Genomic DNA, 13,038 nt, shown 5'->3' on the forward strand with positions numbered 1-13,038 from the left:
GCCTGTCAGGTCGTGAAGACAGAGGACAGGGAGGGAAAGAGCTGACGCTGGAGGCAGGAGAGAGGAGATGCTCGTTGGGTGAATATACAGTATATTTATATATGTGTGTATATATATATATATATATATATATATATGTATGTATATATATATATATATATATATATATGTGTGTGTGTGTGTGTTTTTTTTAATCCGTTGTCCATGGGAGGGTTTTGCTGAGCGTGCTCGCCCCGTTTCGGCAACGTTTCAGCATGCCGTCGCGACCTACTTCATATTCACGCGCTCGCGGCTTCACCTGGCAGCCGCCCAGCAGGGCCGCTGTCACTCCCTGTGCACGCAAGCGTGCACGTGCACGCCGCGCCGCGCCGCTCCTCTCCCGGAGCCGGCGGAGGAACTGCGCTCAAAGGGCACATTGCCAGTAATTACTGAGATAAGGCCAAGTGTTTATACATTTGCTTGCCTCGCTAGAATTTGCCAGCTGGTCTGATAGATTGGAAACTGTGACTTTCTTTTTTTTTTTTTGGTTGTTGTTGTTGTTTTTTCTTGGTGGCACGCCTTTCCCTCCTCTTTAGGGCACGGCTCCATGCTGAGTAGACAAATCCCCCTTGGAATCCGAGCTAAAATATGTGCTTCTCACACACTATAAGTCTTGTTGATTCTTTTTTTTGTCTATATATACAGACTGCAGGGCTGCTTCGGCTATGCAGTGTCCGGAGATGGAACGCTCTTGCGATTGAATCAAATGCTGACGAAGGCACTGCCATAGATCAAGGCGATTGTAAAAGGGCGTCGAAATGAACACGGCCTGTTTCCGATACAAGCGCTGCTTTAGCATTCGTTTTGCCCCAAATTGTTTCTGGGTGTCAAGAGAAAAAAAATATCCATTTTGAAAGAAAAAAAAACAAAAGTAAATTGCTTTTGTCAGCACAGTTCACACAAAATGCGCATAACGGTAGCTTGTTAGGGCGACAGTAAGGCCTGAAGTTGCGAATGAAAGTGAATTCTAACCCTAACCCTAACAGATCTGGTATTTCTGCCAATTACATCTCTCCGCCCCTTCCTCCGGTGGTGTTGATTGCTTCTGCAACGTTTCGCCGAATTGGGCGCCTTCCCTTTGGAGGCGCCGCGATGGGGGAGCAAGAAGGGTGAGGGCAGGCACGGCGAAACCTGCACTGGCATTTAGGTGGTGACATTTTGGAAGTGACATTTTGTCCGTGGCCAAAAGCCATACTCGGTGAACCCAGTCACGGTGTTCTGGAGCCGATGGCCAAAATGGATACACGCATGTTAACCCGCAAGTCCATTGTCCTTGTGAAGCCCTTTTCATATGCACCCACCAGCCACTTTATCAGGTACCCAGCACCGGCAAGGTGTGCCTAATGAAGTGGCCAGTAAACTGCGCCAGGGGTTGGGGGAGGGGGTGGTCCCATGTTTCTTTTATGATTTCCGGAAGCAAAGTAGATCACCCACTCAATGAGACAAACGTCCAAACCTTTTAACTGTGTTTGAAACCAGAATGTTTGAACTCGATCATGTTCAAAGTCAATCGTTGCTTACTCCCACGAGTCGGTCATAAAGGAAGGAAAACGCCGTCCGCAGCCGTCGGTGAGTTTATTCACTCATGCGCCACTGAGCACGCAGAGCCCATTCAGCAGCTCAATGACATTAACAGGGCCGACCACTCTGCACTTTTTCTGGGTAATTCCAATTAGGAGTCTCTCTGCGTGAGTGTGTGCGTGTGTACGAAGGGTTGACAAGGACCTTTTGTCTATTTGAGCTCGCAGGACTAGCAAGAGCAGAAAGTTTTCCCTTCAAGGATGAGAAAAAGCATTTGCTGCGTTGTTTGTAAATGAAACTTTTAATATTTTACCGTATTTAATGAAAAAAAAAATGCACATAATATATTTTTTTTCAGAGAGGCTCTTTGTAATTTGGTAAAAATGGAAAGCAACCTATTGTTTATTAAAAACCTCACTGCATTCTCGACATTGCAATTGATGTTACTCTGTTTTTTCGATCAACTTTGTTTTGGAATAACACAGTTGCAGCCTTAGTAATATGTTTGACACAATAACGGTACCACTTAGTGTACAAGATATATGCAAATAATGTTTTCCCAAGACACCATAGCCAATGCTAACGTTTGCTAACTCCAGTGTCTTAGTTGTTCCCACTATTTTATGCACGTCAGTCTCAAATTTTGGCATGTTTAAAGGTTGCATTGCCCTCCCCAAAACATGCCGCATCGGTTCATGTGCCGAGCAAAGCTGCTCGGAGACCTTGAATGCCTTGTAGTTGAGTCCCTAGAGGAAGGGTTAGCGAATGAGGAAGCGCGAGGAAGTGGGAAATACGCTTGGATGATTTTCAAACGCTAGAGGACTGAGAGCAGAGTGCAGTTACTTCTTTCTCAGTTCTTGCTTTTATCCTATTCATTATGTCAAGTGTGATGCAGCGGTTGATAGACTGACGCTATGCTAATTTGTTGCCAAATTAGGACAGAGAGAGAGAGAGAGAGAGAGAGAGAGCTGCCTTCTATTTGTGTCTGTGCGCGTCTGCGCGTGTTTGCGTTTGGTTGTCCTCCCGCAGAAGGGATGACCAGATTGCCTTGAAATTTGTTTAGCGCTTTAAATAAACCAAGAGCAAAGTGTGTCTGCAAGTGTGCACGCGTGTGATCAGACACGCACGCAACCATACACAGACACAAACTGTACACGTCACGCATCTGAAAGAGGGGGGGGAAATACAGGATACTGGAACAAATGAGGACGGGAGATCAAAATTGGAGACTAAGAGAGGGATGATTTCAGTTTGCCCAGCGCACCCTTAAATAATTTAACGAGGGAGAGATCTGCCAGAGTACCGCTGTGTTTGTGCGCTGAATATTCATAATGCATATAAAGCGGTTATGGCACAGCTGTTGGCAGTCTTGCCTCTAAGCTCTGTGCAGTTTTCAGAATGGAGATTAAAAGGCTGACTTTAAAATGTAAGAGATACACCTGCTTCGCTGGTCGTCTCCTACAGTCCGGCTTTCATGCATGTGCGAATACAAACGTTTAAATTCATACTCTGCAAATATGGCGGCCGGTTCCCACGCAGTGACATGCCATTAGCCTGGAACCAGTCTAATAAATAAGTGATTTTCAAAGGGTTCAAGTGATGTGGCAATTTGATGTGGCTCCCTTTTGAAGACTTTTTCCTCAATTCCACTTGGCCTGAATCAGAGATATTTCAATCCCGGGCTCAGGATCACTCCGACGATCTCGCGCTGAAGGCTCGAGTGGAGTGAAAAATACTTCAGACTCTTGAGATGGGTGTAAAGAAAGCAAACTGAAAAGCAGCGGCAAAAGAAATGGCCAAACGTGTTTGCCTCTTCACAGCTTGTCAGATTTCACTCAGTCGGCCGAAACATTTGAGCCACCAGCTCGACGAAAAGATCAGCCCCCTCCATGCCGTGACCCCGAGCGCCACCCGGAGGCCTTTGCACAGGGGATGAATGAATAACGGACAAATGTCACGGAAATGCCAAATGTTTCGGGGGTGCGAAATGTTTTGGATTTCAACTTTTCGCGCCGGCTTCGATGCAAAATTTGACGCAGAATCACTGGAAAATAAATAAAAAGTTCTGATGGGGAAAGCCAGAAGGTTAGAAGGTTTAAAGTCTGAGGATTTACAGTCAGTACTAGCATCTATGAGCAGAAACTTTTAGCCATCCCAATCCATCGCCACCCTTTTACGCACCCTTAAATTTTAAAACAAATTTTGCTAAAACTTTGCACAACATTTCATGAAAACTCACTAACTGGTATCTGGCAAACGCTCTGAAAACTGTTTGTCTTTGAGTGAATTAACATCGTAAACACAAGCCGTGCGTAAGGGGCGCATTCCATGCTCCCCAACGCATGCACACTGTGTATTTCACTCGCAGGGGCCATTTGAATGAGATAATCAATGTTAATTACTTTCACCTGTCAGTGACTGTAACCTCAGGGCTGATTGGTTGCCGGCTTTTAAAGGGAACGCGCGCTAGTGTTACAATAAAACACAATTGAGCCATGATGTTCAGTTATGTCGGAGGCAATTAGAGTGAACACGAGTCAGCGACTTGTTTTTCTTTTTTATTTACCAGCGATATAAAATACCGGGAAAGGCCTCGTGGTGGGTAATGCGACACCCTTGTTCACAGAACATTAGCAGGGCGATCAAGGCCACGTTGGTTGTCTTTTAGTCGGGCCATCCTGCACGCACATGCAAGAGATCAGGTGTCACGCTCACCCATCCCTCGGTTTCGTCTGGGAACTTACCCAGGTAGTTCCCAGCCCCTCGCCCCGCTCCTCTGTTCTTCCCAATCCAACTTTTAACTTGTTTAATGACAGACGAGACAAGCAGATGGTGGGCAGATGGGCCGTAGATGGATTTCTGCTCCGCCTCAACCCGAGCCTTTGCTCCGTGAACCGAAAAAAATTGAGACCTCAGTGAAGGGATGGGGGGGGGGCGGTGGAAACCGGCAACAAAAGGCTCCCGGTGTGGGGAAATTTTTTTGATATGCAAAAGAAGTGGCGGAGGGGAGAAGAGTGACCTTTTTATCCGTCTCTCGTTTGCGCTCCGCAATTTGAGTCCACTTGTCGTGGAGGAGAAAGGGAAGAGGAAGGCGATGAAGGGGGGGTGGGGGGGGGAGGCTTTCTTCTCCACTGGAAGGTCATCGCTCTGTATGATAGCCTTTTGTCTGCCATCCAAAAACAGCGCTGTTAATAGCTGCCCAAAGGCCACTTTGTAATGATTGGGTCTTATCTCTGGACACACACAGACGGCGCGCACTGTTTTTATGGTGCCGTGTGGGGGGGATTCGGCTTTTACCAAAGAGGAACTTTTACCGCGGTGAGTTCTTAGACTAACAGCTGCCAGTTAGAACATATCCCTGGCATTTAGCCTGCTTAAACCCCCTGATGTGTTAGCTGCCCCTCTTTATTTATAAACAAGGGTTGCTAAATTGTCTCCCTGGGTCCGTAAGTAGTTTGAAAGTCGGAGGGGGCTCCATTTATTAAGGTGGGGAACCGAACACAACATGGACCCATGTTTGAGATTGCTGTCTTGATTATATCTGCAATTGTTGTGTTGCACATTATCCTGCGTCTGAGAGAGAATTGGGATTTCGGGAAGAAATTGCCGTTTGTTATTGCCACGTCATTTGAGTTGGTGAGTAAATTGCTACACTGGTTCACACCGATCACTTCTCCTTCCGCTGGGGCTGGAAATTCAGCCATCAATCCTTCAGTCGGGCTCTCTCCGCTCTGAGACACCGTTTCTTTTCCTGCTTATTCGCCCATGCTGAGTTCACGTTTGGCTCAGAGGTGTTTACTCTTGGATAATGCGATGCTCCCTGAGTCTCCACGGGGTGGTGGGGTGGTGGTGGAGATAATCGATCAGGGGGGGATTATCGTCTGAGTCGCCCGAGAGAGAGAGAGGAAGAGACAGCTCCGACACTCTGGCTGTGTTTGCACCGTTGGCTGTTTCAGACTGAAAGCACCTCGAAAGGTGTTTGCTTTCAAAGCGTGCACCTGGCATGTGACTTGTGCCGTCTTTGAAGTAGTGGAATGCGAGTCTCGGACGAATCGTTCAGAAGTTGAGTCGTTTTCCTGACTGGTGATCAGTGATGGGCAACGTACTTGGACGATGGAGTTAGGCTACAAGGATAAGTTAAGCTAAAAGTTACTCTAGATTAAACATAGCTTAGCTACAGCAGAAACTATCCCCAGAGAAAAGTAGCAAGCTACATCGACACCACTTTCTTTTTTTATCTACTTCAACAACGACTTTCCACCAAACAAATAGGCAGGCAAAAAAAATGTCAGTTTCTTTGTTTATTATAAAACAAACAGGAACAATTCAAACAAGCCCTGTCTGGCTATTTGTGTCTGGGAAATATCAGAGGCAGCTTCTGCCAAACTGGTTTCTCTTTCACTTCACGTGCGTCTGCTTCCTGGTTGGAACGGCATGACCTCTGATTGGGTAACCTTACCCAATCGTGAGTCGACATATTCGTCATATCTAAACCAACCAATCATCATGTATTATTTTTTTTACACCCCACATATCTTTATTCAGCAGACAGTTTTCTCATGGACAGCAACGTGTATCGTCCGAGTGACCCTACGTCACTACTGGAGTCTAAAAATAGCTACAGAAAAAGCTTAAAAAGTTCAAAGGGAGCTGCGCTAACATGGCGCTACTGAAAAATGTAGTTAACGCTAGTAGCGTCGCTACTTGTCGCGCGCTATTGCCCGTCACTGCTGGTGATTCCTCGTCCTTATTAACTCGTTCACTGACTGTGTGCTGCCACTTGCTTGTCAACAGCAAAGAGACCAGGCATCGTGTCACTATTATGCGTCAGCTATTTTCATATCATTTGTATGAATATACTGCATTCGTCTTGTGTGAAAAGCAGCGGCTCCCTGTGAACAAACAAATCACTCAGTTCTTCACAGTGGCCTGACTTCACTCGGAAAATGAGCAAATCACTCAGTTGAGAAACAGTGAGGAAAAATAGATGTTTCCCCATTGAGAATCCTTTCATAGTGAACCACAATCAAAAGCGATTCATCATAAATGGATCAATTTTCCATTTCAAATCGGTGTCTTTTGCGGGATGAATCAGCGAGGAGTGGGTGAAGCTTGTCTGCACACATGGATTTATGAACGCTCTGGATATCTGACACAGCGACTCAAAAACCCTATTCTTTTTGACTCATATAAATCACAAGTATTGAGCGGCACAAATTCCGCCCCTTTTAGAGTGCAGTGCAACACTTGTTGCAACACAGGAGCTGAGGGGAGTCGCACTGATTTCTGCTGCGAGCAGCTGCCTGCCTTGTGCTAATTGCCTATTAAGACGTGCTTGAAAATGAAGCAGGGGGCAAATGGGGAAAATAAATATTGGTCATTAAGGACTTTGGGAGACCGGGCACTTTCCCCCAGGTGTTCGTGAGGTTCCCCTTTTCCACCGAGACATTGGAAATACAGTGTCAGCATGTTCTAAAACGATGTGTGTTCCGGGTTCCAGGGCAAAAAGCTGTTGAACTGAAGGATGAGGCAGCAAGTAGCAAAGGTGGGAGAATAACGTCAGTCTTTGCAACCTTCTACACGCTAAAATATGCACACTGGGACCGCTTTGAAAGCCGCGCAGCTATGAGACAAGGACCGTGGGAGAAATCAGGACCTAATGGAGGTGAAACACTCTCTGTAAATCGAGCCTCAGCTCTTCTACTGTAGACACATCGGTTCACACGAGCTCAGTTAAATAAGACGGCCCTTCTGGCAAGACCTCGCTATTGGAAAATCAGGTGAAAATTTGCAGAGGCGTCTACATCGAAAACCACATCCAGACGAATTGGGCAGAGGGAGTCGCGTGGTCTCCCTCAGTGTCGCCTCTCTGAGGGCAAATTTAACACAGCAACATTCTAAGGCTTTTTAATTCAAGCTGCTTAGCCTTTTAGGGAGGAGGAGGAAGATAATTGAAACCGTTCCATTTCCGCTGTGATGAAATGCGGCAGATGTCACTGGCTTGCAGGTGTGAGCTGTTGTAAAAAACAAAACACAATTTAACAGTTATTTTCAATGGTGTTCTTAAAAATTTTTCTAATTGCGCTTTGCAGGGAGAGTTTGTCCAAAAAAATGGGCAAATGCGCAAGACAAACAGGCTCTGACTAGCAGAATGTGACATAACACCAATTCTGTTATAGTCCTCGATTTATTATGAGCCCATTATGTCTGTTAAGAGGTATAGGAGCAGACCGGCAGTGCTATAAAAGCACAGTGGGGAGTTTTGCTCTCGCTGCTGCAGGCTGAACATTATGGGAGAATAGCGGGGGGGGCCCTCTGACACGTCTCACGCCGACACATTTAATAGAGTAATGCTGTTCTTTTGCGGTAATTGTTAGTATGCGCGTCGCGTTGACGTTAATTACCGGTACAGTGATTTTCTTAGCACACGTCCTCGGTTAGCGTCTAATTCCTCCTTTTGCCGTCATTTGCGTTTTATCCTCGACTCGAGCTCGACTTTGGCACCTCGCCCTCGCCCTCACCTGCCCGCGTCATCGGGCACCTGGAAGTAAAGTCTGAAAAAAACGGCAACCGAACCCATCAGCCGTTGACGGTAAATTGTTTTGGCTCTGCGCAGTCTGTCGGAGTGAACAGAAAATAGCGACATCTGTTCTTGCCTTCACGGCTGTGTGTGTTTTGTTTTTTTTTTTCCTTCTTCTTCTTCTGAACAGAAAGTTGATCGACTCGACTCGGTAGCCTTGATGAGCCGTGATTACACGGAATCGCGCGGGGCCCGCCGGATACGTACGCGTACGCGCACTAGCGGCAGGCTCACCTTTTGTGCGCGTGAATAGTGAATGATACGCAACAGGGAGGCGTGCGCATATTTATGAGCGAGCAAGTGGCTGCTGTAAGTCGGCCGAGGGAGCGGAGGGGCAGATGAATTACATTGTGCCGCGTTTCGTCGGTGGCGGCAGGGGAGAGTTAAGGGGATTGAGGTTGGAGTCTGGAGATAGCGAGTCGGGGGGTTCAAGTCATTCAGAGCTTCAAATGGCTTCGGAAAACCAATCAAGCCCGCATAGACTCGGCTCGGCTTTCACACACACGTGCACGCGTGCACACACACGCTCTGAGTCTTCAATGGGCTAAAGTTCACTGTACTATTGATCTGCCTCCGTGTGGCTGAAATGCAACCCACCATCACACACACACACACACACACGCAGAGTACTAGGGTTATGAGCGAGGCGTCGAGAGGCAGGCGCGAGGGACACACTCGCGCCTCCCGCGGAATCATCAGTCACTCGGCCTTAAAGCCCGAAGGCTCCCGAGAGTGCTGCCGCGCAAGAAGCTGACGGGAACACGCAACTCGCCAGACTGCCGCAGAACCCGCGAGCCGCAACCAGACGGGAGGGTAGATGTGGGGGGGGGAGTCGAGGCGCAGAAAACGACATGCGTGTCGAACGTGACGGGAATCCTCATTGGCTGTTGGTGTTTTATATGCTCGCGCTCCGTACGGCAGCGCGCGAAAGCGCCGTCCTGCGGTGAACAGTGTATTTTTTTTTTCAAGGATTTCAGAGGGAATTCCAAGATCTTTCATTCCCAAAATGAAAAATCTGAAAACACGATTCACAAAATGTATAAGTCCTTTTTGAAATGATGGATATACATACATACAACGTAATATTCACGTATTGGTAAAATGTTCAACTGCTCGTCAACACTAGAGCTATAGCGGTATGAAAATTTCGCATCACAGTTACTGCGACCAAAATGATCACGATAATTATTATTATCACGGTATTGTTGAAATGTGCTCAAAATGTAAAAAAAAAACCCCGACAAAAACAAACTCATACACACACTGGAATCATTTAACCAAGTTTTATTTTGAAAACACAAATTAAAAGAACAAGCTATTCCTCTAGATTTTTTTCTTTAAATCAGAAGGCTGTTTTCCGTTTGGAGTCAGGTAACGCTACTTAAAGGACGACTGTTTGGGGTTATGGATAAGGCTGGGTGCAGGTTAAGGTAAGGGGAACACATCGACGGGTGAACAGATTTCGACATAACACCGGCTTCCGGAGCTACGACGGAGTTTGTGACTTTAGCAGCGGAGCTAGTATTGTGCCGGTGCAGAAACGGACCGAACATACATCTCGAGTGTAATTATTGTTCGTCTGCTCAAATTCTGAAGCAGCGTCGGCAATAAATAAGTAGCAGCAAACACAAGAGGCTGTTTTGCTGCTGTACGTGCCGTGTGCATAGACCTGCACGCGGCACGTACAGCGGCAAAACAGCCTTGCGTGCCTGTGGTAGAGGTGGCGACTGCTGCTTTTTATTTTTTTTTATTTTTTTACAATGACCAGTAGGTTTTCAAACCGCAGTTATCAAACACGGTTTTAATGCTAGTTAAAATTCGAAACGGTAATCCAAACTGTCGAAGTTTTTTCTTTCTTTTTTTTTAAACTGTATTTTTTCCGCGGTTTATCGTTTTACTAACAACTAGCAAATTGCTACATGATTGGCTAAACGGCTGCTGGTGCTCACAAAGCAGTCCAGCTTCGCACTGCCTCCGGCCCAAAAGTCCCACGCTAACGCTTGTTTGTTTCCTCTCTCGCGTCCCCTCCAGGAGCTGCAGTTCGAACGCCTGACCAGGGAGCTGGAGGCCGAACGTCAGATCGTGGCCACCCAGCTGGAGAGGTGCAAGCTGGGATCAGAGGCCGGCAGCATGAGCAGCATCAGGTACGCCGGAGCGAACTTTTCACTGGAGTCTCTGGGTTTCATTTTGGGAAATTGAAATTGCTCGAATGCATCCTTTGGCAAGAAGGCAGAAACCCCCCCAAAAATGTGCTTTAAGACTCAAAATCACTTTAGTAGGTGTAAAGACTTACATTTGCACCTTGCAACTTCATTTGTCCAAACCTCATGATCATATTATCCTGTTGGATTCAGGCTTTGCTTACAGATTTGTACGTGTCTTTTTCTTTTTTTCAATCATCTTTGTGCTCTTGATCTGTGAGCTGCCGGCATCCACCTGCGGACCCCTCGCTCCTGGACTCCCTTTGGCTTTCGCCCGCTTCACGCTAACGCGCGCGCCTTATTGCTAATTTCTAATTGCCCGTGGCTCACCGGGTCGGTGGAATGACTTGAGTTCTGAATGGTTCGGTTGCGGTCGTCGAGCCACCGCGGGGGAGCCGCAGGCGGGAAAATTGCGCATGCATGAAAATAATTGAGCGGGCACAAATCAGCGGACATGTACCAAGGCTTTCTGACTAGCCTCGCGTGTTCTGCGAGACAATTTGAGATACAGCAACCGGCACAGCGCGCGCATGGACAGCTTCCAGCGCACGTATGTCGCGGGGCTTGGGAAAAAGTCTGACTCGGCCTTCCTCGTTTCAAGCGTCCTCTCTCATCTCACCTCTCACTTTTGGGTACCCTTCGGTCATATTACGGCATTGATTGGAATATCAACCCAAGGCCCTGGAGCCCTACAAATTGCTTCATTACTGGTTGGATAAATCTGACCTTTCTGCTGCCAAAATGGGTTTCTCGTGAGGGAAGGGGAACTCTTAATAGAAGGAGGGAGTTAAGATGAAGAAAGGATGAGGAGCAGATGTACTGCGTGTGACGAGCATGCTAATTTCAAATTTCCTGCTCACGGCTCAAACCATAAGCTCGGTGTCCGCCCCGTTCCCGCTCTCGTGGAATCGCCCCACATGCTCCCTCCTTCACCGTGAATAATAAAACTAATCCACGGTTCTGGCAGAAACTTGGAGGAGTTGGGATGCGTTTTGCGTTTGCGTTTGTGTTTGTATTTCAGTTGGTTGCTGTGATGTCAAAGAGTCGGCTTCATATGAATTCTGCATCCCCCTCACTCCCGCAGGCGGCTTATTGCATAAGTGCACAACCCTGGGGGTGCTGGGCAAGGAGAAAGAACACCGGGGGGAAAAAACAGAAACAAAACAAAGAAACACACACCTTTGAACCTCCCAAATTCATTCTGTTTGCTCCAACCGAGCCTCAGAGTTATTTGGTGAGAATGTAGAGGTGTCGCTCCTGGTTTGCGGCCGAGGTATTCTTGAGTTATCCATATGTATGGCTGGAGATCTCAAGATACCTTGAGCGCAACCGTCGAAAGCAAAGTGAACGCGCGTTTTTTATTCATGCGTATGCAAATAATAGATCCCCATAAATCTGGAGCCAGCCTCGCATTTCATCTTTATTTAATCTAGAACTCTAGAACTCACACAAGTGGTTTGCATACAAAGTGTTATAAAGTTTGCTGTTTGTTTCTACTTTTGTTTTAGTTGTACTGACGCCCCGACTTGCTGGCGACAAATCTTTGCGTAAAGCGCCGCTATTGATCAATAAATTATTCTTATTGTCGCACTGCCGACGTCATTACTGTTTGCTCGGTTGAATTTGCGAACATTAGTGTACTAGCTAATATTAGCTGCTGCTGCTGTAGAAGTAACATGCGACCTATTGGGACAAATTTCAATGAGGCATTAGGATTGTAGTGTGCCATAGTGTACTTCTGTATGACAGAAGTGTTGGTTTGTGTTGTCAGTTGTTGATGTGTTGACGTGGGTCTTGACAGGTTGTAAATCTTTGGATGCCGCGGCAGCCGTGGTCACTAAGGATACGTGCCAAACGGCATGATTTATGCACCTCCAGTGGGTGTACTCCATAGACCACTATGATTTTTTTTATTTATTTTTTTTTTAACATTCAGTTTTTAGAATTCACCTATTAGTGGCATTGAAACCGTCCAAAACCATTTTTCTTTAAAGAGCTTATTTTAGTTGCTCTGCCAGGATCCGGGATTTGCATATTGTAATTTTCTTTATTAATTTCTTACTACAGTGTCTTTAACTGAGTTTTTTTTTTTTTTTTTTTAATTCACTACGGGCGTCTTTTCGGGTATCGGCTTTTAAGGAACGCCATGTGCGAGTGTCTGTGCCAACAGTCGCTCGTCTGCTGTCAAGCGTCCTGTCTCACAGTTGCATCACCTTATGATTATCACATCAGATAAGGCGGATTGGCTTAGCGAAGCTTTTGTCTGCTGACAGCTCCGCTATTTTGCCTCCGAGTCCACTGAGTCACCGTGCGCGCTCAAATTTGTCAGCGCGTGTCAGCAAAACGACGCGATTCGTCTTTGTTGGCAAAAGGGGTTTACAAACACGCCAGCTGTGAGTGACGGCTCACTTCTGAGTTTTGCCGTTTAGCCGAGCATTTTCAAATATGACGACGTTGGGACGTTTTTTGTTTGTGTTTTTTGTTTTTTTTTCTCTCTTCAGCTTCTACTCCAAATATAGACTCTCATGGCTGCAAAATAATTGTGAATGATCAGAGCGAGCTTGACACCATTCAAAGAGACGGCACTAACCTTTTCTGCGGCCCCCGCCATCGCTGCTCATATTCCTCTCCTCCGTCAGGGGCTCGGTGACAGGCAGCAGCTAAATATAGTGGTGTGGCTGAGAAAGTGATAAAATG

General features: G+C 46.6%; 1 protein-coding gene across 7 annotated transcripts in view; it reads left to right on the forward strand.

Annotated features, from left to right (window-relative positions):
- The window catches only part of ctnnd2a (catenin (cadherin-associated protein), delta 2a), a 234,538-nt gene that overhangs the window by 73,164 nt on the left and 148,336 nt on the right, over positions 1–13,038 (forward strand). For 6 of the 7 annotated variants that reach the window (XM_076051063.1, XM_076051069.1, XM_076051062.1 and 3 more), the window contains one exon: positions 10,172–10,284. In XM_076051063.1, the coding sequence (XP_075907178.1) occupies positions 10,172–10,284 (113 nt within the window). Of the gene's footprint in view, positions 1–9,556; positions 9,705–10,171; positions 10,285–13,038 lie in introns of those variants that run through there. The other variant, XM_076051068.1, reaches the window with a different exon arrangement.

This window comes from Nelusetta ayraudi, unplaced genomic scaffold, assembly GCF_046127955.1.
Source record: "Nelusetta ayraudi isolate G7.1 ecotype Tasmania unplaced genomic scaffold, CSIRO-AGI_Nayr_v1 ptg000132l, whole genome shotgun sequence".
In the NCBI taxonomy this organism is placed as follows: Eukaryota; Metazoa; Chordata; class Actinopteri; order Tetraodontiformes; family Monacanthidae; genus Nelusetta; species Nelusetta ayraudi.